Here is a 24605-nt window from a genome sequence, read left to right as displayed (position 1 = left end):
TTGTTAAATATTTTGACGGCAATTAGTGATCTTCACTCGATCTCCCCGGATCATTTCTCCTCTCTGGATCGTGATGGAATCTCGTGGGCTCAACTCCGAGGCGGAGATCACTCAAGTGCTCTTTATCGCGACAGATCAAATTCAGCATTCTATTAACCTGAGCCCGCGAGTGTGGTTTTGATTGAGAGTGAGACGCGCGCAGAGCACAAAGAATTTTGGTGAGTCTCGCGCGCCGTGTGACTTTCTTTCTCACCACGGCGCGCACTGATGAGAGTCAATCATCATCAGACATCATAGAGTTTTGTCACAACAATAACACTGTGCCATTGTCGCGTCATTGTAATTCAAAACCCTCTGAGGCATTAGGCATTGGAGTTGATCTTTTTCACGTTGCGAGACAAGCGAGATTGTGTGTTATGCAAAAGATGCGATGCGAAAGGCTGCGTGGAGGACATCATAAAAGAAACTGTGTGATGCAACATACACACATTTGATGATCATGATGACAAAACGCCGTGCGATCATGATTAAATCGATCGCGGGTGTTGCCTGAATGCCGATGAGCGCGTCACAATGGGCAAAACGGTGGGAGCTCGCGAGAGGTGCAAAAAATCACATCCCAAGTTATGCATACAAATTGAGAGGAAGACACTCTTCTTGTCCAATTACAATTGCCAATTTTTCGAGACGCTGTGAACTCCTTCGGCGACACGCCAATGACCCTAATACGTGATTTTGTGGGGTTGCTGGGATAATTTGTGAGCTCTGTGTGTCGTTAATTTGAGACTAATTTAAATTGAAAGCAACACCACATTAGCGCTCCATCCGTTTCTAATATTTCTCCAAGCGCGCTCAACACTCCCTTCCTCTTTTGCCAACATATCGAGAGGCCCTCGCGGTTGCCCAAGAAGTGCGTGGCGAATGTGAGTTATCAAGGTTCCGCAGAATACAGCAAGATTTCTCGAAGAAACTGTGATGAAATGGTCTAATTTCCAAGATCTGAACATGTTCAAAACTGTGTTTGTCTAGAAAGCAGACATCTTGATATTCTGACAGTTAATCAGCCAACTTTCTTTAGCTTCTTAACACTTTAATGATCTCTGAGACAAGTTATCTCCATTAAATCGAGATTCCACAGAAAACAACAAGATTTCTGAAAGAAAACCCAAAAGATCTGGTTCAATTCCCAAGTTTACAATGTGTTCTGCACTCCGTTTTGACAGTTTGACTATCAGACTTTGGTTAGAAAGCAGACATCTTGATATTTTGACACTTTTGACAGTTAAGGTGACAGTTAATCAGTTAATTGGAACAAGTTATGAGTAGATTAAATCAATATTCCGTGGAATACAACAAGATGCCTAGAAGAAATGTAGAAGGATCAGGAGCCTAGAAACCTAGGAAAATACCTAGAATTGAAATCAATATTAGAATGTTCAGGAAAACTAGCCTAATTTCTAAGTTTTCAATGTGTTCTGGACTCCATTTCGATAGTTTGTCTATCAGACTTTGGTTAGAAAGCAGACATCTTGATATTTTGACACTGTTGACAGTTGCAGTGGCAGTTAAACTGTCTAGAAACGGTCCGAGATGAAATTTTTACCAAAAAGTCATATGATTTAGCAATAAGTGTGAAAAGCAGCTCACGAACCCGCGAAGCAACCCAGTGCTTTTCGCCACAGCGCGATGGATAGAGCAGGGAAATTACAACAATCAGCTGCACAGTTCTTGAGTGAGTCTTCCACGTTGAAATTCCATGAATGAATATGAGATATTCGTGTGGATTATTGGGAGTGCGACTCACATGTGATGGGCTGGCTCATGAATTTAATAGAGGCAAGGATGGAAAAGTGCCTCTTCAATGAACTGTGGGAATGCATTGTAAATTCAGAAGTCATAGTGTCCCGTACGCTGAATCGTGGTGTTGAATAGAGAATTCTCGCGCGCGGAGCCAATTATTCCGCAGCCACAACAGGTGTGAATGTGTTGGAGGCAACTGTACTTCCACGAATTGGTGATAAATAATAATTAAAGAAGCTCTCCTCTCAATGCCATATTTGGCTGGGATTCTATGGGCCAAAAAGAGACTCGCCCGAGCTCTGCAAGCAAAAAGCAGCCATTCTCCTCGCCTTTTTGCATTTCCATTTCCCACATTGTGAATAAAAATCCCATGAAATCTTTCACTCAATTGAGCGCACAGGTGAAATTCACCTTTAAGCTGGTGCTCAAGCTGCAGAGTGTCTTTTGGCCAGCATAAACATAACAACAACAACAGCAAAAAAATGAAACATGAAACTCAGAGAGTTGACGATAAATATTCAAATGGATCTCCATCGTAAAGTGTCACCAAAATGTCTTGATTTGTAACAACAATTTATGGGTCTCCGTTTATGACCAATCATTCCTCTATCGCACATTTTGCAAATGCGCCACGAATTCATTCTTTCTTTTTTTTCCTGCCCCTCAATTCGCAATTCACGCCAATTGAAAGCAAGAAAAAAAAACACGCATTGAGAGAGAAAATTGGAGCGGAAATTGTCTCCGTGTTTGGGCTTTTTGTAAAACACGCCGCGCAAGTCTTCCGAATTGAAGGACGGCGAGGGAAAAGCTTCGCGCGCGAAAGCTTTTCCTTCCGGGAAATGAGATGCCAGTGGCGAAGCTCGATTTCGCGGGCATTCCTGGGTCAGAGATCACAGGTGGATAAGGTGTGAAGTTGGGCAATTGTGGTTTAGTTGAGAATTTCCAATGTCTCAGAAGCACTTGAAGATCCCCGAAACGAGTTTATTGCTTTAATTTCTAAGGTTATGTCACTCGTTTAAGATAAAAATCAGTGATAGTTTCAGAATCCATTAAGAACACTCAAAGATTCTGATCAGCAATGAAAGCCAACAGTGCAATTAGAGGCAGAAAATGACTAACAATTGCCTGAAAAACTCAATTATAAAGTTGTGAGTTAGATTTCGGTTAGATTTTAGTTAGATTTCAGTTATTTTTCATACCTTGAATGGAATTTATCCGCATGATTGACGGATTATCGCTAATTCTAGTGTCATTGATCATAAGATATTGTATAAAAACGTGAGTTTTAAAGGTTTCAGTTAGATTCTAGTTAGATTTCGGTTAGATTTCGGTCAGATTTCAGTTATTAGCTGGTTTTGGCCATATTATCTTTGTAGCTTTAGCTTTGCGGCCATTTCTGAGTGTGGCTTTTCCGTCTTTGCAGATGCCAGTCGGGCTGGAAGGGCGAGCTGTGCGACGAGTGCGAGCCCTATCCGGGCTGCATGCACGGCACGTGCAAGAAGCCGTGGGAGTGTCGCTGCAACGAAGGCTGGGGCGGCCTGTTCTGCAACCAGGATCTCAACTACTGCACGAACCACCGGCCGTGCCAGAACGGCGGCACGTGCTTCAACACGGGCCAGGGATCGTACACTTGCCAGTGCCCGCCGGGCTTCACGGGCGTGGACTGCGACATCGTGATCAGCAGCTGCGAGAACGCGCCGTGCCTCAACGGCGCCACGTGTCGTGATGAGTCGCCGCGCGGGTTCAGGTGCGAGTGTCGCAAGGGGTGGACGGGCAGGCACTGCGACAGGGAGACAGTGACGTGTGCGGACAAGCCGTGCCTGCACGGCAAGTGTCGTGACACGAGCCAGGGCTTCAAGTGCGAGTGTCCGCTGGGGTTCAGCGGCCAGCGCTGTGACACGCAGATCGACGAGTGCAGCCCCAGTCCGTGCATGAACGGCGCCACGTGCGTGACCAGCGGCAACTCCTTCCACTGCCAGTGCCCGTCGGGCTTCGCGGGCAAGCGCTGCGAGCGCAACATTGACGACTGCCAGGGCAATCCGTGCCTCCACGGCGGCACGTGCATCGACATGGTGAATCAGTTCCGCTGCCAGTGCGTACCCGGGTACATCGGGTCACTGTGCGAGAACAAGGTGGACCTGTGCCTCACGAAGCCGTGCGCCAACGGCGGCACGTGCACGAACCTGAAGAACGACTATCGCTGCACGTGCCGCGCGGGCTTCACGGGCCGCGACTGCAGCGTGGACATCGACGAGTGCGCGTCGGCGCCGTGCCGGAACGGCGGCACGTGCGTGAACCGCGTGAACAGCTTCCACTGCATCTGCACGAGCAGCTTCGCGGGTCTGCAGTGCGAGCAGGAGTTCAACGCGTCGGCGTGGGACTCGGCCAACATCTCGCGCCACGTGTCGAGCGTGAGCGGCAGCCCGGAGGCGCACAGCGGGCGCAGCGACGAGCTCAACACCGCCCAGATCACGCTCATCGTGATCTTCTCCGTGGCCATGCCGCTGGTCGTGATCAGCGCCGCCGCCGTGGTGATGTGCATGAAGCGCAAGCGGAAGCGCGCGCAGGAGAAGGACGACGCCGAGGCGCGCAAGCAGAACGAGCAGAACGCGTCGCACGGCGGCCTGGCGCACCACAACAGCATGTCGTCGAAGCGCAGCAGCGGCAGCGCGCAGCTCGAGGCGTCGCACAACATGATCAAGAACACGTGGGACAAGAGCGTGAACATGTCGAGCAGCGTGAGTGTGGACGACTGCCTGCTGAATGCGAGCTTGTACGCGGCGGGTCCGCCCGCCGACCCAGAGTGCTACGGGCAGCTGTCGCCGCTGCAGCGCGCGCGGTCGCAGAAGCAGCTCAACACGGACCCGCTGGTGATGCACAGGGCGTCGCAGATCATCAGCTCAACGCCCAAAGACTTCCACGTGGCCGACAAGCGGATATCCGTGCTGTCGGACGCGACGCTGTGCAACACGCGGTGGATGCCGCCCGTGACACGCCAAATGGGGCCCTGCAGCCCGCCGCACATGTAGCCAGGTGAGCGCGCCGCGCATTCCTAAATCCATGACCCCAAAGTGATGATGCTAAATGAACTTTATAAACCAATTTGTATGCGAGTGAGTGTAGAAACTTTGTTTGCGTCTCTCGCACACCAAACGCGCGCGCGCAAGAAGACGAAATGCAGCCGCGGGAATTGACAAAAGAGTGACAAAATCACGGGATAAGTTGAGAGTTGCTATGGCCAGTTGGCTGCCCAAGATCTTCTCCCGCGATCTCGGCCGCGGCCGGGACAGGTGTGAACGAGGAGAAATTGTGCAGAGAGAGAGAGATAGTTTAGTCCTTGCGTGAGAGTTGCTGACGATCATCACGCCAGGTTTTGAGCGATGCGAAGATGAAGCAGAAGACAAGAAGACGGAGAATCATAAGTATTACAATGCGTTATGTGTGTTTGTGTTTTGGTGTGCTTAAAAAAAAAACCGTAGATTGCGTATAATTTCCTCTACTGTTAGCTTATTATTTAAAATAATAATAAATCATTAGTTATTTCTATTGTTTAATTGTATTGCCACAGCTTCGTCGCTCTCTTTTCCGCGATATTTTCGACGATGCGTCGCGCGGACTGTCGAAATAGAGAGAAAGACAATGAAAAACCATCCAATTACATGCAATCATTCGGGAGAAAATTAAAAGTACACCTCAATTACCATTTGGCAAAATCACCCAAGATGACAATTCATGAGAAATCGACTCACAATAGCGAGAAAGAGAGAGAAAGAGAGAGAGAGAGACGAACTAATGCAATTCAACATGTGAAATCTCATTAAAAAAAAAACAGTGTTTTTTAGTGGTTTAGAAGGAAGAAAATTGGAGGAAAAGGCGCGCTTTTTTTGAGTTTTCGTACTGAGTCAGTTTGGAAGTTCTGCTGTGCAGAATTTGATGCTTTTCTCGCCACTTGAAAGCCTTATCCCAAGGTCAGGTCTAGGCGCCAAAATCTCAAGACTTTGCGGCTGAATTGAGAGCGAATCACTTTGCATGGGATTTGTTTTACTCTCAGTTTTTTTCTTTTTAATTCCGATATTATGATTTTCTTTTTTTTGTGTATAGAATTTGAGCGTGAGAGAGAGAGAGAGAGAAAAGGGAGAAAAAGAAAAAGAGTTGGATATATAAAATAAACACTACACAATCCCAAGTATAAATATATATTTTGTAGAAAGAAGTGATTAGCATAAATTACAATTGTAAGTGCGATAATGCATAAATTAGACTCTGTAGGATTTATTCACATACTTTTCAATTTTTCAAAACATATAAGCTACACTATATATATATATAAAAATTGTAATATTGTGATCAAAACGATTTAATTTATAGTAGTTTGTATGTTGTTAGGCATAAATAATAAAAACTAAGTCAACATGTCGAGGCGGAGACGCAAGTTTGATGAAAATGCGACATGAATTCGCACGATAAACTTTTAAATAATCCACAACTTTTTCTCACACTCCACAGAAGGAAAGAAAGGAAGAAAAAAAAACCTAGAATTTGTAAAGGATGAAAAAAAGCGCATTAAATAATATACAATTATTATGATAAATATATAGTGAAAATGATATAAAGAAGGAGAAGAAAAAAAAAGAAACTTCATGAAAAGATGGACTGAAAACAAATTTATTCTTAATGATCTTAAATAGGTATTTAAAAAGGATGTGACAAAAAAAAAATTAAGGAAGAGGAGAAGAAAGGAAGAAAAATTGTGTAACACTTTTTGGATGCGATGATCGTTTTTTCATTCCCGACCGAATATTTGCCGAGAAGATGAGCAAAAAAACCGCAGAAAGAGCAAAAAACCCACAAATTTGTATATTGAAATTTATATGCAAGAAAAGAGATTAATATTAAAATATTTCACTTTTGTACTTAATTCGATATCCAAACATTTGACATGATATTTCCAGGCAAAAGATCAGCACACAAATCACCAAAAAAAAAGAAAGAAGTCAAGAAAAAAAGTTCATATAGAAAGAAATGATAAAGAAAAAAAAGAAGCAGAAAAGTTTATTTCTTTTTCATACGGAACATTCTTCAGCACACATTTGAATAAAATAGAAATTATTTAAATTTTTTCTTTTGTAATATAATTTGTATCATATTTATATATATTTAGCAAACCTTCTTTTTTCTGTGTATAATTAATAGAAACTTGAGATGAGACGACGAATGATGAAGAAAATGGGGAGGAAAATGATCAGCATTATTGTACATAAATTGCATTGCATAAAAAATCCATTTTAAAATACACGAGAGAAAAAAAATTCAATAAAAACATGATATTTGATGAAAAGCCAATTGTGTTCTTCTTCTTCTCTCGTGTGGCGACAAAATTGCTGGATGATCATCAATTAGTGAGCCGATGCTTCGCATTACTCGGCCAGTTAATTGTTATTTAAACATACAAATTAACTCCGAATGGGAGAAACACGTTCAGCAATCGTAAAATACACATTTTTATGGCGTGAACGTGCGTGACGATCGCGATTGATGGCGATCCTCATCGAATTTCTCCGCCGCTGCTGCTGCTGCGCGTCTTGAGAAAACCACCTGATGATTGTCGATCGATTGACGCGCGATGGTCGTTTTTTTTCAGGTCGAGAGCATCAGAATTCCAGTGACTTTTCTTGGGAAGAGAGAAAGAAGGCAAAAACACCCACGATCAGTCGCATTAGCATTTTTAATTTTATTGGTGAATTCTATTTTTTATGGCATCTTAAATTACGACTTTTTCAACACTTCCTGAAGCCAATGGGCGAACGGTAATTTATGCAAATCTCCCCATTTCACCCGAAGCCGTTCAAGGGGAATTGTTCGTTTATTCCCAAAATCGTCATAACTTCATCGCCAGATCACAACAAATATTACGCCAAGGGGGAGATAATACAGTCAGAAGTGGTCGAAAGCATGATATTTTCCTTCCCTGACTTCTCTTCTTTTACCAAGGGGCAAATCACAAGGCGATCTTTGAGGAATCCTTTCATGTTCTCCAATCAAATAATCAATTTTTTGAGTAAAATAATCAAAGAATGATTATTTTTCCAAGTAAAATTGAAAAATAATCAAATTTTGAATAAAATAATTTTAAAAACGAATATTTTCTCAAATAAAATTACAAAAAATCAAAATTACCAAATATTGAATGAAATAATTTAAAAAAAAAGAATATTTTCTCAAGTAAATTTTGAAAAAATAATCATATTTTAAATAAAATAAACGCAAAAATTATTGTTTACCAAAATTAAAATTGCAAAATAATCAAATTTTGAATAGAATAATAATAAGAGAAAAAATATTTTTTAATGTAAAATAGAAAAATATTCAAATTCTATATGAAATATAAAAAAAAAGATTTTTTTTTCAATCAATCAATCAGAATATTCTCAATTATTCAATTATATTCAAAAGTTTGAAAAAGAGTTCAGAAAATAATCAAAAAATAATCCAAATTTTATTTGATTTTTATTCAAATTTTGATTATTTTTTGATTATAATAAAAAAAAAATCAGAATTTTTTTTTCTTCAAATAATCAATTTTTAATCGAATATTCAGAAAGTAATCAAGAAATAATCAAAATTTGAGTAATAATCACAAAATTAATGATCTCAACTTGCGGAGTGATTTTCCCCTTGTCTTTTACTCTCAAATTGAATTTACTCTCCAATCCTTCGGATTTCTCTTGATTTTCACCACAGAAACAATCACAATAATCCTTTTCTAGGTTATGTTAACGAATTAAGAAAAGATTTCAATTTTTTCAAAGTCAGAGAAAGCACAAACAATTGGCAAAATTAAGCATTTACATGCAATAAACACTGGCTTTTCAGAACATTTGATGCTGAGAAACACTTCTAATTGTGTTGAACTCGAACATAACCTCAAAAATAGTCACTTGAATGTGGAAAATAGTTACTTAGAAAACTCTTTTAACTATTTTGTCTCTGAATTAGAAGTTTTGAGTTCATTCGCAATTCAGAAGAATCGCTTAAAACCTTTTAAACGGCGTCTTTGAAGATGTTTCAGTGAAATTTTGAGGTTTTAGTCGGAAAAGATGTTCAAAATCAGAGGTTTTCAGTCGATTCTAACAGGGAAATTGAATGGAAACTTAAGAGATTCATAAGAATTTGGAAATTAATCAGTGTTCTGAAGTGTTGTACAGATTTGAGGCACATTATCTCCCCCTTGTGCTGCGCCGTGGTGGAATATGGGCGCATGTTGGGCTGAGGAACTGCTCTGTTGGTGTCCCGTTGTGAAATTGAATCGAATTCACGGCTAATTCCACCTCAGGAGGAGTCAACATGTCTTCACATGTGTGACAAATTTATTGACGCGCTGCTCTTGGGAGAATCGCCGAGATGATTCACACAAAAAGAGAAGAAAGATTCTCGCGAACAAACAGTGAAAATTAGTTGGAAGTGTGTTTTATGTAAACATGTGAGTGTTCGTTAAGCTCACACAAAAGGCGGCTCAATTTATAAAATCCGATCTTCTCCATCATGATTTGACCCATGAGCCACGAAAGGTGAAATATTTTCTACAACAGCGCGTCGAGGGAGAGAAAAAAGCAACGATTTTGAGGCGCGCGCAATGATCAGAGAGACACAGATTCCAGGTAAATTAGCATGAGTTGAGACTCTGGAGAAGATGAATTGATCAGGGCCACATCCTAATTACTTGCCAATTAATCGCTTTGCGAGACATTGCGAAATCCATGGGAATGTTTCCGGTCGGATTTCTAACGAGTTCTCGCGGGAATTTCGCAACTTCGCCATGTGATCCAAGTCGTTAGGAATTTTAGTTTATCGCCTCGACTTCAGCGCTTCACGATGTCGATGTGTAGGGGAGAGGGGGGGCAGATTTTATATCATTTGGCATGTGAATGAGATTTTTGCACGAAAATGCAAGCTTTTCTGGGTGTAATTTTGTAATTGATCATAAATTGATTGGATTTTTAGTATGGAAACCCTAAAAATTACATAAATTTGACTCAAGGGGTAGATATTATGGTCAGAAGTGGTGTACAGCTCTTGCTGAAGTGTTAGAAAATCAAAGTGCTAAAATATTCCGAATATACGCACTGCAAAAGCTTCTGTTTCAACAGAATTCATGCATTTTCCATATAATTTTGCTTAGAAAACGATTTTTTTTGCTTTTCTAGGTTATGTGATTCATTTAAGATAGATTTTGGCGATTAAATAACCCTCAAAATCATCAAATTTGTGCTTAAGCTGAGAATATTTCTCTTTTTCTCGGCTGAATTGAGCATTTGTGTTTGAAAATGGTTTCAAAGTCTATCATAACCTCAAAAATGTATTATCTTTTAGAAATATTGAGTTATTCGCCATATTTACTCATTTCCACGTTAGAAAGAATTAAAATTAGTCTAAAAAGAAGTTTTCAGGTCAGATTCATAACCTCACAATTTGACCAGAATTTTTAAAAGCATTTTCCAAAGCCAAAAACAGAAAATCCAGACGCAAATTTATCATGAACGAATCCAGGAATATTAAAATCTATTCTTACGATCTAAAATCTAAGAGGTTAAGAATGTATTGAGATTGTGGAAGTGTTAAGAAGTGGTTTGACTAACTTCACGCTGTTCCCTTGGACAACTTCTGTTGTTAAGAGCTTTCTCAGTCATGTTCTATTACTTAATTTCTTCTTAGAATTGAGTGGCAATGATTAAATCTATGTTCATTATTTATTCCGGAGTATTTGCGTGAAGTTAGCTTCAATTTGAAACAACAACATGTTCCCAGGAGTGAAGAATTCCTTTTGAATCAAAACAATCCTGCGTTCTTCCTATAAATTTTGCGAAATCATTTCGTTTTATGAAAGATCATTCTCTCCTACGATAAGTGACGTGCAAGAATGCGATTTCTTCTTGTTGTGCTGTTGCTCGGATGGGTGTTAAAATACGGCAATCGTCAATTGCACCCTCTTAAATAGAATCCATCACTTTGTGATTGTTTCACTGGTCATTTGCTGAATTGAAATGCATTCACACGGAATCGGGTGCTATTTTTACAATCACTCTAAACATCGCCGCGCTCATAAAAGTTGATGGCGCTGTGATGCGAAAATTTTTCATCAATTTTCACCCGAAGCCAATCATCGAAGCACAAAGAATTCCCACACAGGCGGCGGTAATTGCAGAGTCTGCAGACCTGGTGAGCATCGAGAGTACTTCATTACCCTAATCCTCATCGATTAAGTCATTAGCTTGTGTGTGCCCAAGACGTCTCAGAGCATCCAGAGCATCTCCGCGGCCTCGCTGCGAGCCATCAACGCAATCACAATGGCTCGGAGGCTCTCTGGCAGAACTATGCCAGATCCAGAGAGACCAGAAAAATGTCATCGGGATGATTTTATGCGGAGTAAATCGCCTCAATTTGCATTCGGAATGAGTGTGTTTTGGATGGTTTGCCCAGCTGAGAAGAATATGGCCTGGTTTTTTCGGCCAACAGCGCTGAAATCTGCAACAAAAAGCCAAAAACTCGTTCCTGTTTTGCAAATGTGTGAGAAATTCAAATAAATTGCATCACGATCCTAATATCAGAAAAAAAAAGAATCAAATTTGATCACCCAAAAATGTGTGGCAGAAATCTTGTTCATCTTCACAGCCTTGGAATTGTTGTGGCTTTGGTTGGAAAAATTCACACGACATTTCGTCCCATGTTTATTTCCCACTTATTTGATTTGGCATGAATCACAGTCGCTGATCACCATTAATCAATAAGTTAAGTGAATATGTGGACTCAATAATTTTCCACCCAAAGATGCCTGGGATTTGATAAATTGTGCAGCGGATGGCACAAGAAGGGCCTTCATTTTAATTGCTGGCATTTTCCCCAGATCCACGCTTTTCCACCTTCAATTTGTCGGAGCGCATGAAAATCTCCTTTTGACTCGCGATCACGATTTTCCCGCCATAAATTTGCCATGGCAAATTGGAGTAATTGCAGCCAGAATCGATGGCTTCGCAGAAGCCCAATTCAGGGAACACACAAAGGAGAGACAATGTGTCCAGAAATGGTGTACGGAAGAGCGGAAGTTTATTTTTTATAGGTTATGTGATGAATTTAGGTCAAATTTACTGAAAAACAGCATTAAAAACCATCAATTCTAATGCTAAAATGCGATAAAATCAGATTTTTGTACTTTGAAAATTAAAAAGACACTGAAAAATTTGATTAAATGAAACATAACCTCAAAAATAGTATTCAAATAAGCCTTTCTTAGCGATAACAGTGTAAAAAACCTCTTAAACCCTTCTTAAAATGGTTCTAAAAGCAATTAACAAAATTTTAAACTACATTTTTGCAGTTATGGTGAAAAAAGAAGGCCAAAAACTGATTTTTTGATGATTTATCTCAAAAATATCGAATGATAGAAGCTCAAAACATTTCTTAATATCAATTTGGAGTCGTTAAAATGCGATGCAGAGACTTTAGGCCCATTATTTCCCCCTTGAGAGCGTTATGAAGCTCTTGAGAAAGTTCCCTGAACGTCATTCTGAAAGTGCAGATGCAAATACTGGTCATTATGCAATCTTAATATGCTCGATGTGTAGCATTTCAGCCACTCTAATCACTGTGCTTTTCTCATCTAATAAAACTCGATTGCCGTTTGCCGCTGGCAATTGATAGAATTGCCGGCATAATCGTTAGAACTTATTAATTTCGCGCTCACTTCACATTCAATAAAGCCACGCAAGTTCAGGGTGAAATTTGCACAGGAAAGCCATTGAATTCAGGAAGTCAACGAGGCGAACGTGATGTTTGGATGATGGAAGAAGAGCCTGCGAATCTCGAGCATCGATCTTCTTCACGCTTTTCCAGTGCCAACGTGAAATTTTTCACACATAAAACGGCAAAAGATGCAGTGTGATTGAGAAATTATGAATTCTCACCACATTTGCGCCCTGATTAAATTGTGAAATTCTTCTTGGGCTGTCCAGAAGCGACAAGAAGCGCGATGACTCGTTCGAGCCATTCTTGGAAGTGAAGAATGGCACACAGAGATGAATTGGGTCTTCATCGTCATTCTGCGCGGACAAAGTCAGCTACTCGTGTTCATATTGCACATTCATGAGGATCATCTGATCAATGGCCGAGCAGGTTCTCGGCGCCGAGGGCGATTAGAGCGCCAAGAAGCACTCCCTCGATCAGCAGGAAGAGCGCCGCGGATTGCATGTCAGGGTTGAGCGAGAGGATTTCCCACGGACTTCATCTGGCGGCGGCGGCAAATTAATTCATACTTGGCCAAAGTGCCAATTTCCCACCTCTCTTAACCCATTCAGCTCACTTGCGGTCGCCGTTTTTCACCACCATCGGCGGAAGGGTGCAAAATGAAAAAAGATCTCTTTGCGAAATTCAGCAATTAATGCCAATCGGCGGTTTGGCGAACACTTCCCGTGGCGAGCGGCGGTTATTAATTTGAACAAGCTTCAACTCTATTGCAAGGGAAGTGAACTATTCATGGTGGAATTGAAAGGAAACCACATGATTGGCAAGTGCGTTGCATTACAGCGAATCAATTATCCTGAAAACTGCTCTTTTGGAGGTGTTAAGAAACTCATAATCAACAGTGGGTTTTTTTTCGCTTAATGAGCCAAAAGTCATCTCTGACATCTGGTCAGGAAGTTCTTAGATTCAACTACGGCATTTCGCATGCAGAAAATGATCTTCTTCATGATTTTCTGTGCAAATGTGATGAAGAAATGATTCTAGAAGCTCCGCCCACGCGAAAACCACGCCCCTTTTTAATATAAAATCCCAGTTTAATGTCTCCACAATCGGCAAAAAGAAAAATTTAGTCATGTAGAAGAAAAAGTTCAGCATTTTGGGAAAAAATATGCCAATCTGTCTCTCTTTTTTCCCCAACTACTCACCATAATCTATAAGAAAGTCGATGCAATTACAACATCTAATATTAATTATCGTCCTAATTTTCGCAATCTTATGCCTCCACTTCACTCTGGCCATCAATCTGAGACGCGTCTGAAAAATTAACAGACACATTTGCCTAGCCAATTAAAGATGGGGGGGAAAAAGTCTCATGCAAAATCCAGTCGACAAATTGATTTGCTGAATAGAGATTTATCGGAAATGACGCGAGGGTCAGAATGGGTTAAAAAATCCCTCGCGTGAAGAAGAAAGCTCTCATGGGCGATTGAGGAAAAAAAAGTGGCATGAAATAAGAGGTTAAAAATTAAACTTCTTCGATATTTGATTGATAGATTCTGCGCGCTGGGCAAATGAGCCAGAGAAGAAGAAAGAAGGAAGGAAAAAAACGAGCGGAGAAAAGAAATGTGCGGCACTTTTTGCGTCACAAGACATCTTCATGCTACAAATACACAAATCAACACTCTCTTTTCGCCTCTCTATTATTGTTTCGCATTTGGCGTATTCGATAATAAGCCAGTGAAAACAAACAGTTTCAGCAAGAGATTTAATTAACACTTGACGACCGTGTAACCTGATTTATGGCCGCGAGGCGATGAGAAAGAATTTTCGTGAGGTGCAATTGGGGAGGCGCGCGCGGGGGAAGTGGTGGTCGAGGCTGTGGCAAAAAGTCGCGGCGATCCCAATATCTATTGATTTATTTCCGATGGATCGAGAATCGATGGCCGCCGGTCAAATGGCCGACGGCGTGATTTTCAAGAGAGCGCGCGTCTTTTTTGCCGCAGCGACATGTGTCTCAGCGCCGCGTGAAATGTGATGGAAAATCCGTACAGGTTTTCTCGCACATACACAGAAAGAAAAAAATAGTTGAAATAGTGACAAAGCTTGTTAAACACGATAGTAATTCCTTTTTTCACGAAAAGTTACAAAAAGTATGTAAAAAGAGGTGATTTTTCGTTAAAATCCGGACATTTTTACGAAATATAACAACTGTTTACAAACTTTTACGAACTTTTACCACCCATCATTGACCACTTGCTTCGGTGGCAAGTCAGTTTGTCAAAAAATGGTGGAACAGAACGCATTCGTGTCGTGAAAAGTGCCGTAATTCATCAAATAATGCAGTTTTCACCGCGGAAAAGTAGTGAAAATGTACTTCATGTGCGTCTTCAAGTGTTGAATTGTGCGTTTTTGCACCAGACAATATTTGGTAAATGTTTTCTACTCATCAATTCGTGAATTTCATCGTTTTACAATCATGGAATTTTTTCTGTTTAGGAAAAGACTTTTCCGCATTTTCACACTTCGTGTGGATGGAATTCAACCAGGCGTATTGTCCAGGACAACTCTACAGTGAGTCACAAGTTGCCGAGGATGCAAAGAGGACGACATAACCTCACAACTTTACTCCACGGCAACACAATTGGAATCGGGTCGCGAGCATCAGAGAACAACGCCCGGAGTTGTCTCCAAATGGAATTCATTCCAGACGCTGCTTGTGGCAGCTTTCCAACGAGCAACGTCACCAATGGACGGATCAGTGTGCTCATCTTCAAAGACGTGAATTTTATAAATAAGAATTAGAACATATTCAGGTAGAAATTAACAAATTTTCAAAAACTGCGCGGTCAGAAAGTCTCTTAGTCAGGAAATTAAGTTCAGTGATTCATGTTTTCTTAACTTTGATCGTTTTCTGTGTAAATATATAGGCAAATGAGGCGAATAGATAGTAAATAAGGAAAAAAATGTTAAAATTTAAGGTCAAAATGTATTTTAATTGATTTTTTTTTAAAAATATAGATGTCAAAAAATCAAACACCGTTTTTATATTAACCCAAAAAAATTACAAACCCAAGAAGATCTTACAAAAATATACGAAAATATGTAAACCAATTAGAAGGATCACAAAGGATTACGAACAGCAGGTAAAAATTGCAAGCACAAATTTTGACGAAAACTTACAAACTATTACGAGCAGATTTGGTAAAATGTGTCTATTAGATGGTTTTGTAAGAAAAAAATTACAAAATCTTACAAATGTTTACCCGAAAGACATTTTTACTAGCATGTTCGTAATTTTCCCATACGATTTCAGAAATTTTTTTACAAAATTTAACAAAATCCTACTAATTTTTTATTTCTGTGTATGAGGGGTACTTTTGTCCACTCTTGTGCACAAACATTTCACGTTGAGAAGTCTCAAGGCAAGAAAGTCTCAATATTTGAGACATTAATTGGGAAGCGGGGAAAAACGGTACAATTCGGCTGCCGGAGTCTGCAAGTGAAGCGTGTACTTGCGGTATTCATACGAAATTGACTTGCCGCAGAAACTTCTGTCTCTGCCGCCAAAGATGCTTCCCAGGATGCCTCATTTGACTCAATCAAATTTCCATAATGAGACACAAACACACACTCAAGAAGCACTCATTCTCATCTACGCTCCATCGGCGGGCAAATTTATTCACAATTTGCTGCAAATTGTGCGAATCCTCTCTGTTTTTTTTTCGGTTAATTGTAACTCACGCAGAAACCATCTCGAGAGCATTGTTGGCAAATTATCACTCATTATTCCCAGAGACAAGAGCGAGAGAGAGAGAAGTGAATTCGGTTCGTGATTAGACAATTAGGACAAGAGCTATGCCAGCAATTAGATGCAATTGCCCCACGAAATAAGAAGTACATCATAATTTCCGTGGCGCAGCAATAAATAATTCATTTAACGCACTCTTCTCACACTCCAAAAACTCTATTCTGGCCACTAAATTTCCCCACAGTCAAACAGAGTTGAGGCGCCAATAGATTCCCGATGGCCTAATTGGAAAATATGATCTTCCGCGGATGATTGCAATTAAGCCAATTAAGCCACGTGAGACTCTGTTTGTCTATTGGCCATTTTTATGGCACACACAAAGTGACGGCGATCGCGTTAATGGCCGGTGAAAAAGCAATTGCCATATTAATGATTGTCGTAAAAGTGAACTGAATTGCAATTGAGCAGATCGAGGCTTGATTGTGGCTGATGAATTGAATTGCTATGAAAATTACCCGTGAAAAATGTTAATAGACAATTTAGACGTAGAATGAAATTATGAAGGATACAGTGGAGGAAATACGAATAATACCCTTAAAGAATATCTATTAAAAAATGTAAGTAGGGAAGAAACTAAGATTTCACAGTCAAATTATACAAAAAAAGGAAGAAATAGTGAGAATTCCAACACTTAAAAATAAACAAATTTGCGTTTAGTCGTTGCAACTTTACAAATTTCGTATTTCAGTTCGTAAAAGCTACGAATTCTCATTGCAACTTTACGCTCTTCATAGCCTATATTAGCGGCCGCCAGGCGGCGCTTGTATAAAGTATGAATGAAATACGAACGAGAAAGCGATGCAAGGCAAAGTTGGGAGTTTATTTTATACGAATTTCAACTGTCAAAACTCCAAGTGAGGTTAAAGCAAAACATTTCGATTTGAGTCCAGTTTCTGGTCATTTTCCTCCGCGGGAAAGTTAGGAAATGTTTTTCAGTGTAAATGTAGCGTGATTTTGGTGTATTTAAAAAACATAACCTCAATTTGGTGCATTAAAATGTGCAGAAATGATCCGAAAAATCCATCCAAAACTATGCTAATCAACCTAAAACTATGATTTTTGTCAATTTCCCATGAATTTTATGGTTTTTCCCCGTCAATGCAGTTTTACTAAATCATAACTTTGACAGGTTATTTTAAATGTTATGAAATTAAAGTTGCAACGACTCTTAAAAACACCATTAAACACGATAAAAGACAATTTCAAAGTGGAAATGAGTGTTTCAAGGATATTTCAATCCTCTGCGGAGTTGCTGTGATCCTTCCCTTCGTCCAGAATTCAATCTAGAAGATCTTCTCAGCCATTCGCGGTGAGCAACTCTGTGCGCCAAGGCCAGTGTGCATCTTCCTTGAGCGCGGAGCTGAGATTAAAAGTGCGCAGCCATACAGAGATTGATGGAGTTTTATGTTTTATTAATACATCAAAGCAATAATATTGATTATTCCCCAGCGTATGAGCCATTGATTTATTACAAATGCTGGCGATCACCTGTGGCGCCATGATCGCGCTCATGCTCGCGATCCTCCATCGCGAGAGTCCATTTGTAATTTCGCCGGAGCGCGCAGAGGAGCTTTAATTGCGTCGATCGTCACACGCATGGAAGCCACCCCGCGCGCGAGCTCTGCGTTCCCGAATTGGGTCATTAGTCAATTTCTGTGTCAAGTGAAACCGCGAGCATCCCGAAATGATATCCAATTAGGGCTGCGCGGCTCACGATGGCGCGGAATTCGAGGGCCCGGCGTGAGTCGCAGTGTGTGCGTGGCGCGCGGGATTAATAACAAATTTTCTCATGCACCAATTGACAGATACATTTCTGAAGATCGCGATCGTGGGGCTATTTTACCGTCACTCAAATCGCGTCCGCTTGATTTTGCGTAATCGGAAGCTTTCATCGGGCGCACTTGAGAGAATTGCGCATTCAACCGCGCGTCGTGTCCCTTTTTCCTCGCTTTTTCCCGTGCGCGCGCAAATGCCCAAAAGATCGATCCAACCGCACTTTAGCCATCTATTGTGCGCCTCCTGGGAAGTGTATTATTGGCCTTTTTCAATACCAAATAGAGTTGAGTCCCGGATCGCATGTTTTTATTCAAACGTCAATCAATTTGCCGTGTAGCTCTGGACCCCGAGAGCATTTATCAAAATGAAGTGATCGAAGATCCCCTAAACAGCTATCGATCACCAATTATTTATACACACACACACACCAGCGCCAATTGAGGAGCAATTGTGGCCATCACGAGTCAAAGACTGGACGCAAGGACGGCCAAGGGGGAGATAATTCTGCCTTTTGCACACTTTCTCACACAAAATTCAACTTTTCGCGCCTTTTGACAGCAAGAAACAAGAAGAAAATCACTCGCGATTTGAGACAATTCAATCATTTCTTGATCAGATAATACAGATTGTTATAATATTTGATTATTTTCTCCACATTTTGCCACCAGAGGGCAGCAGTTTAAACCTCTAAAGGCATGTAGATGTTCTGATTATGTTTCCCGAAAGATTCTTGCTTCTAATTTTCACCATTACAAAATATTTAAATTTAAATATTTTGCCGAAAATATCCAATTTTTGATTAATTGTTCATATTTTGATTTTTAAAATTATTAATTAATAATTAAATATTTGATTTAGACCATTAAGACTTCTCAAAAATCATCTTATTCTTGATCTTATCAATGTGACAACCAAAAATATTCTTTAAAAGGATATTTTTCATGTTTTTAGGTGATATTTCTCTAATAATTCGCTCTGGAATATTTATTTAAGTCATGAAATAAGACATTGTTTCACCAGATAAAATTAATTAAACTCAGAATGTGCTTAGAATTGTTGTTTTTGAGTTAAAAATAAAACAAAACGTTCAGAAAAGCACATTTTTGGACTGAAAAATAATAATTTGGGGTCATTTTTGGTTCTATTTTGACGATTTTTCATAGAATGAATTGTTATTCTGTTCTTTAATTGGTTCTTAAGTTAATTTTGAAGCTTTCAAGAATGGAATTTGATTATTTTAAACAAAATTTTTGCTGTTTTATCAGAATTTTTATAATTTTTAAAGCATTTTCGCACCTTTGTCTGCATTATTGCTCCCTTGGAGCGGATCTGAAGAAGCCTGAGCTTGAAAACTGCACGAGAATCGCAACTATGATGTGGCATAATTGGAAAATTGGCAGCGGAAGTGCAGCAAAATTGGCACGACATCGATTTAAGTTGCGACCCGATCGAATTTAGAGCCGCATTTAGCATTCCGTGAGTGCCAAGCGTAATCTCGTGGATCATATCGACAATTTGTATCACTCGGCGATCGGCGATATTACGCGCTGTCAGTCACTCAAGCATGCGAAATGTCAATGTTTTGGCAGAAAGCTCGTTAGTTTTCCCGAAAGAACAGGAGCAATTAAATTCTTGCAAAAGCCACGTGATTGAAAGGCTAATTGATTAATGGCCCGCTAATTGCCTTTCGCTGATAAAATGGCCGAATGAGTAACACAGTTTACTTCTTCAGAGGCCTCAATTAGCATTTGTGCCGTGAATAAATAATTAGGAGATCGCTCGATTCCGCCACACATTAATTAATTTGCCAATAAAGTGAACGATGATTTGTGGGCTCTCTTCCTAGACCGCATGCGTCGATCGGACCCAGTGAACCGCGAGAGTGTTTGGCCTAAGTATGCTGCTCATTACATCACAATTTGCATAAATCGCGCTCTCGCGGCTTCTGCGGCTCGTCTAGCCAACTCTCAGCTTCTTGCAGTTGAGGTGCAGCGATCATTTATCAAAATTAATACTCCTTATTTCGGGGCAAATTGACTTTTGTGGCCGGAAAGCGGGCACAAAAAGCCCTCCTCTTAATTACACACGCGGGAGAAATCGGATCAGCACATGTCAAGGGGCAGATACTGTGGTCGGAAGTGGTGTACAGCTTCAGTGGAAGTGTTTGAAATTGAAAGTGGCAAATTTTGCACTACCAAAGCTTCTATTTCAACAAATTGAAGCAATTCTTCGTTAATTTTGCTTCAAAAATCAATTTTATTTGCCTTTTTTTAGGTTATGTGATTGATTTAAGACAGATTTTAGTCATTAAATAACCATAAAAATCATTAAATTTCTGATTAAGCTGGAAATATTTCGTGTTTTCTTCGCAGATTTGAGCATTTTTGATCGAAAAAACTTCATATTAATGGAGAAAAAGCTTTAAAGTCAATCATAACCTCAAATATGTCATTTTAGTTTAGAAGAATGTTTCTCTGTTAATTTTTTTCGCGGTTTTGGCTTTAAAGTGTTCAATTCAAGAGTCCAAAAAAGGATCTCTTAAGCCTGATTCATAACCTCATAACTTGGTCAGAATTTTCTAAAGCATTTTCTAAAGACAAATTGTGAGGTTATGATTGTGAAAAGTAAGAATTGAGTGTGAGAAACAGTTAAAGGTGTCTGAAAAGCGATGAAAAATGCCCTAAAAGACGTTCAGAAGTGTCTTAAGTGTTGTGGATTCTGCAGAGGAATTGTGGAAGTGTCAGGAAGTGTGGTGTACAGATTTGAGGCACACAATCTCCCCTTGGCTGAGCGCAATTGCTGGCAGAAAGCGATCATGGAAAGGAGTCTCTGGCGATCCTTTGTCGACGAGCGATCGCGGGAGACTCAAAATATACGGCGGATGTTGCATAATATTTTATATTTGCACTTTTTTCGCATGCTTATGCTCAAGAGCCGGCAGAGGAGCGCATTATGTTGCTTTCTCACTGTGCGATGCATAAACAATAAAGATGATCTCTCTCTCTCTTTCTCGCTCTCGAGCCGGCAGGCGGCCTTTTTTTCGCCTTCGATCGCCATGGCCGTGATCGAGGCAGATTAATGGTCTTCTGGTAGTTAGCAGCATCTCATGCTTGTATGATATTGTGTAAAAAGTGAATACAATGCACAATCTCACAAGTGAATTGACCAGCTAAAAAGCATGCTTTTTTCGCGCGATGTGTGCTCCTTGCCATGAATTCATCCGATGAGAAATCAATAAAATCCACCGATCGAGCCGATTGCGAAATTGAACTTCCAGCCATCGCACAAACTCTGGCCAACTTTCGTAATTACAAGAGGGATAAGTAGGTACGATCTGATGGATTTAAGACAACACAGCATCTCGCGGAACATGAATATCTCTATTTTATCGCTAATTAGAGCTTTTAGCGGTTTTCTGCCTGCATTTTACATGAACATTTGTGTACTTACTGCAATTACTGCTCGTCTTGAGATCTCTGAACCGCTGTTTTCTGCTGTGTTAATTCACTGTGGATAACTTTGCCAAATATTTACGGAGTTTTAGGGAAAAATCTGTGAAATTTCAATTAATTCTTACGCCATTAAGATATTTAAAGATTGTGGGGAAAAATAGAGAAATTAGAGAGTCGTTGCAACTTTACAGATTTTGTATTTCGATTCGTAAAGACTATGAATTTGTGTTGCAACTTTACGCTTTTCATAGCTTATGTTGGCGGCCGCCTGGGGGCGCTTGTATGCACGAAATACTAAGACGAATGAAATAATGCAAGAGAAGCACATTTTTCAGTGTTCCTTGGCAAGGATTGGAGGATATCCGGAAACACATAACCTCAATTTGGTGCATTACATTTGAAATTTGCAAAAATGATCCGAAAAATTCATTCAATCTACGCAAATCAACCTTAAACAATCATTTCTGCCTCTTTTCTAGGTTTTAACGAGTTCACAACTTAGACAGCATATCTTAAAAGTTATGAAATTAATGCTGCAACGACCAGTAAAGTCTCTGTACTTCTCCGTGTGCAAGCATGGGTTAATACAAGTGTTTCAGCAATTGAAGAGGAATTTCTGGCTGAAGAATAAATGGTTCGGAAGAATGCTCAAACATCCAGCACAGCAGCATAATAAAGGCATGAATTTATGAATGAAGAGTGGAATTTGCATGTCGGCAGTTGTGATTAGCTCGTGACGATTTCCCAGGGCGCGCTTTTCCCGCGGGGCGCCCTCAATGGGTGGCTGGCGGAGTGACTAATCGGCAAAGTTGAGGTGGAGCGAGGAGGAGATTAAGTGGTTTCCCAGTGTTGTCGCGGAAATTGCAATGGAAGGCAAGAACTTTCCAGACACACCGCATGAATAGCATAATAAATAATTTTCCCTTGAAATTCAGTGAAACTTTATGGACTCTAGTGTGCCATTCCGGCTCTCCTTGCTGTGGCAGCGATGATTGGTCTGGTATGTGAAATATTGTGGTTGGATGGGCAAAAAGAAGGTGTTCAGAGAATCTCTGGCCAAGTTCCACCTCAGGACAAATAGCTGCACGCCTTCTGATACAGTTTGTCCAGTTGATTTTGCAGTTTTTCCGCCATTTGGAGCTAATTTAGAAAAATCTCCGTGTCCCGTGAGCGGCTCTAAACCAATTAGTACTGCAATCACGCTGTGATTTTATTAATTTAATGAAGACAGTGGAGCTGAGACGCCAACACAGTCTGGATTGCGGAGATCGCTTCCATATCTCATTTTTTTTCCCTGGCCTTATCGGCTAATTCAATCACCTTTTTTCCCGCCACTTTCTCGCCCCCACCAAAGGCGCTTTTCTTCGAAATCTCGCTCACCCGTGAGACTGTCATAATTTCGCCCAGCCTCTCGATTCTCGCATGGCCAGGACTGATCGGCGATCTCACGTGCAATTAGCCCAGTACCCAGAGTCCTCCTCATAAATAATTTAACACGACTTGGAGTGCGACTGGAGGAGAAAAAAGACGGCCAGCGAACAGCAGATCAGCGACTCTCACACACAAATTCCAGCATTCACCATCTCGTGAATCGATGGAATTTATTCCTCAAAAATGAATTAAGAAAAATATCGCGCGCACAGGGCGAAAAAACCAAGAGAAAAACTCACACACCAGAGACGATCTTGGTTTTGGTGGGAGGGAAAAAAACTCACAATTCAAGTGCGAAATACATAATTCATGCGCTTCTGGTCGCGCAGTTAAAAAGATACTCGAACAGTTATGAAATGAAAATTAAGTTTAAATTAAAAAACGTTTATTAATAAAGCGACACAGCGCCAAAGTGGGGAGGATCTGAAAGTAAAGGGGTGAATAAATGTGACGATCTCGAACCACTTGAGTGTAGATCTGGTGAATTTTCATTAATATTCTCAGTGAAAATTGAAATTAATCGAATTTAGAGGCTCTAATTGATGAGTTTAACCATTTCGACGGGTGCTTTGAAAACTATAAAAAGTCAAAATCGCCATTTTTCAGCAAAGCGAGTTCAAAATTTTGCATCAAAACAGCTCCGAAATTTGCCAAATTTACTTCAAAATACTCAAAATGCCTTCAAATCGTTCGTTAAAGTGAAAATATTGCTCTGTATTTTTTATTTTGTAAATGTTTTATTGGTATTTATTGAAATTTTTCACTAAAATGTGGCAAAATTAATAGAAAATCTGAAAATATTACTTTTCAAAGTCGATTTTTAATGGTTTTTGAGTCGATTTTATACAAAAAAATCAACTTTTCATACTTGATTTGAACTTTTTCTTAATGTTTTCAAGTGAAAAAATTTAAAAGATATGAGAAATATTTATTTAAAGTCCAAAAAAAACATTTTAGGATAATTCTGAAAATCTACAAATATTTTCTAAAAAGACGTTTTATGCATTTGACTGCAATTTTTGAGACATTTTCATTCGCAAAACATGACAATTTTTTCCATTTGTGCTTTTTAGATAAATAAGATTTTTTCTATTGTCTCATAAGATACAAATCTTAAAATTCTTGTACAGAAAGAACAAATAAAAGGCTTTTCAAAAATACATAAGACGAAAACTATGATAAATCGATTTTTCATAGTTTTCCATTCACCCGTCGATTTATATCAAGTGAATAAATACAAATTTTATCTTTTAGGGCTTTTTAATAAGATTTAATTAATGTTTTTCAGTGTTTTAATAATTATAAAAGACTCTGAATTACATCAAAATGCACTTCTTCTCCAAAACCTTCCTTAAACTTGAAGAAAAGTCGTATTTCTTGAGGTATTTTCCAGACACTTATTCACCCCTTTGCCCGTAAAGCTGTGCAGTTGGGATTTCACGACGATTCACACGAGGCGCAGAATATCAAGTGATCTAATTGGGACATCGCAAGTCGTCCTCGAGAAGGAAGTCAGAGCGCACTGCGTTACGCACATTTCACCCACTCGCGCAGCTCGCTTTCCTGCATTCGATGCACGGGCTTTTTTTCCAGGCACGCCATGT

General features: G+C 40.0%; 1 protein-coding gene across 3 annotated transcripts in view; it reads left to right on the top strand.

The window, feature by feature from the left end:
- LOC132264989 (neurogenic locus protein delta) overlaps positions 1 to 6308 on the top strand; it is a 29103-nt gene extending 22795 nt beyond the window's left edge. For all 3 annotated transcript variants that reach the window (XM_059765358.1, XM_059765360.1, XM_059765357.1), the window contains one exon: positions 3224 to 6308. In XM_059765358.1, the coding sequence (XP_059621341.1) occupies positions 3224 to 4829 (1606 nt within the window). In that variant the 3' untranslated portion in view covers positions 4830 to 6308. The remainder of the gene's footprint in view (positions 1 to 3223) is intronic.
- Positions 6309 to 24605: the final 18297 nt, after the last annotated feature.

Source organism: Phlebotomus argentipes, unplaced genomic scaffold (assembly GCF_947086385.1).
Source record: "Phlebotomus argentipes unplaced genomic scaffold, Phlebotomus argentipes genome assembly contig_2, whole genome shotgun sequence".
Classification (NCBI taxonomy): domain Eukaryota; kingdom Metazoa; phylum Arthropoda; class Insecta; order Diptera; family Psychodidae; genus Phlebotomus; species Phlebotomus argentipes.
This window is presented reverse-complemented; position numbering and strand designations above follow the sequence as displayed.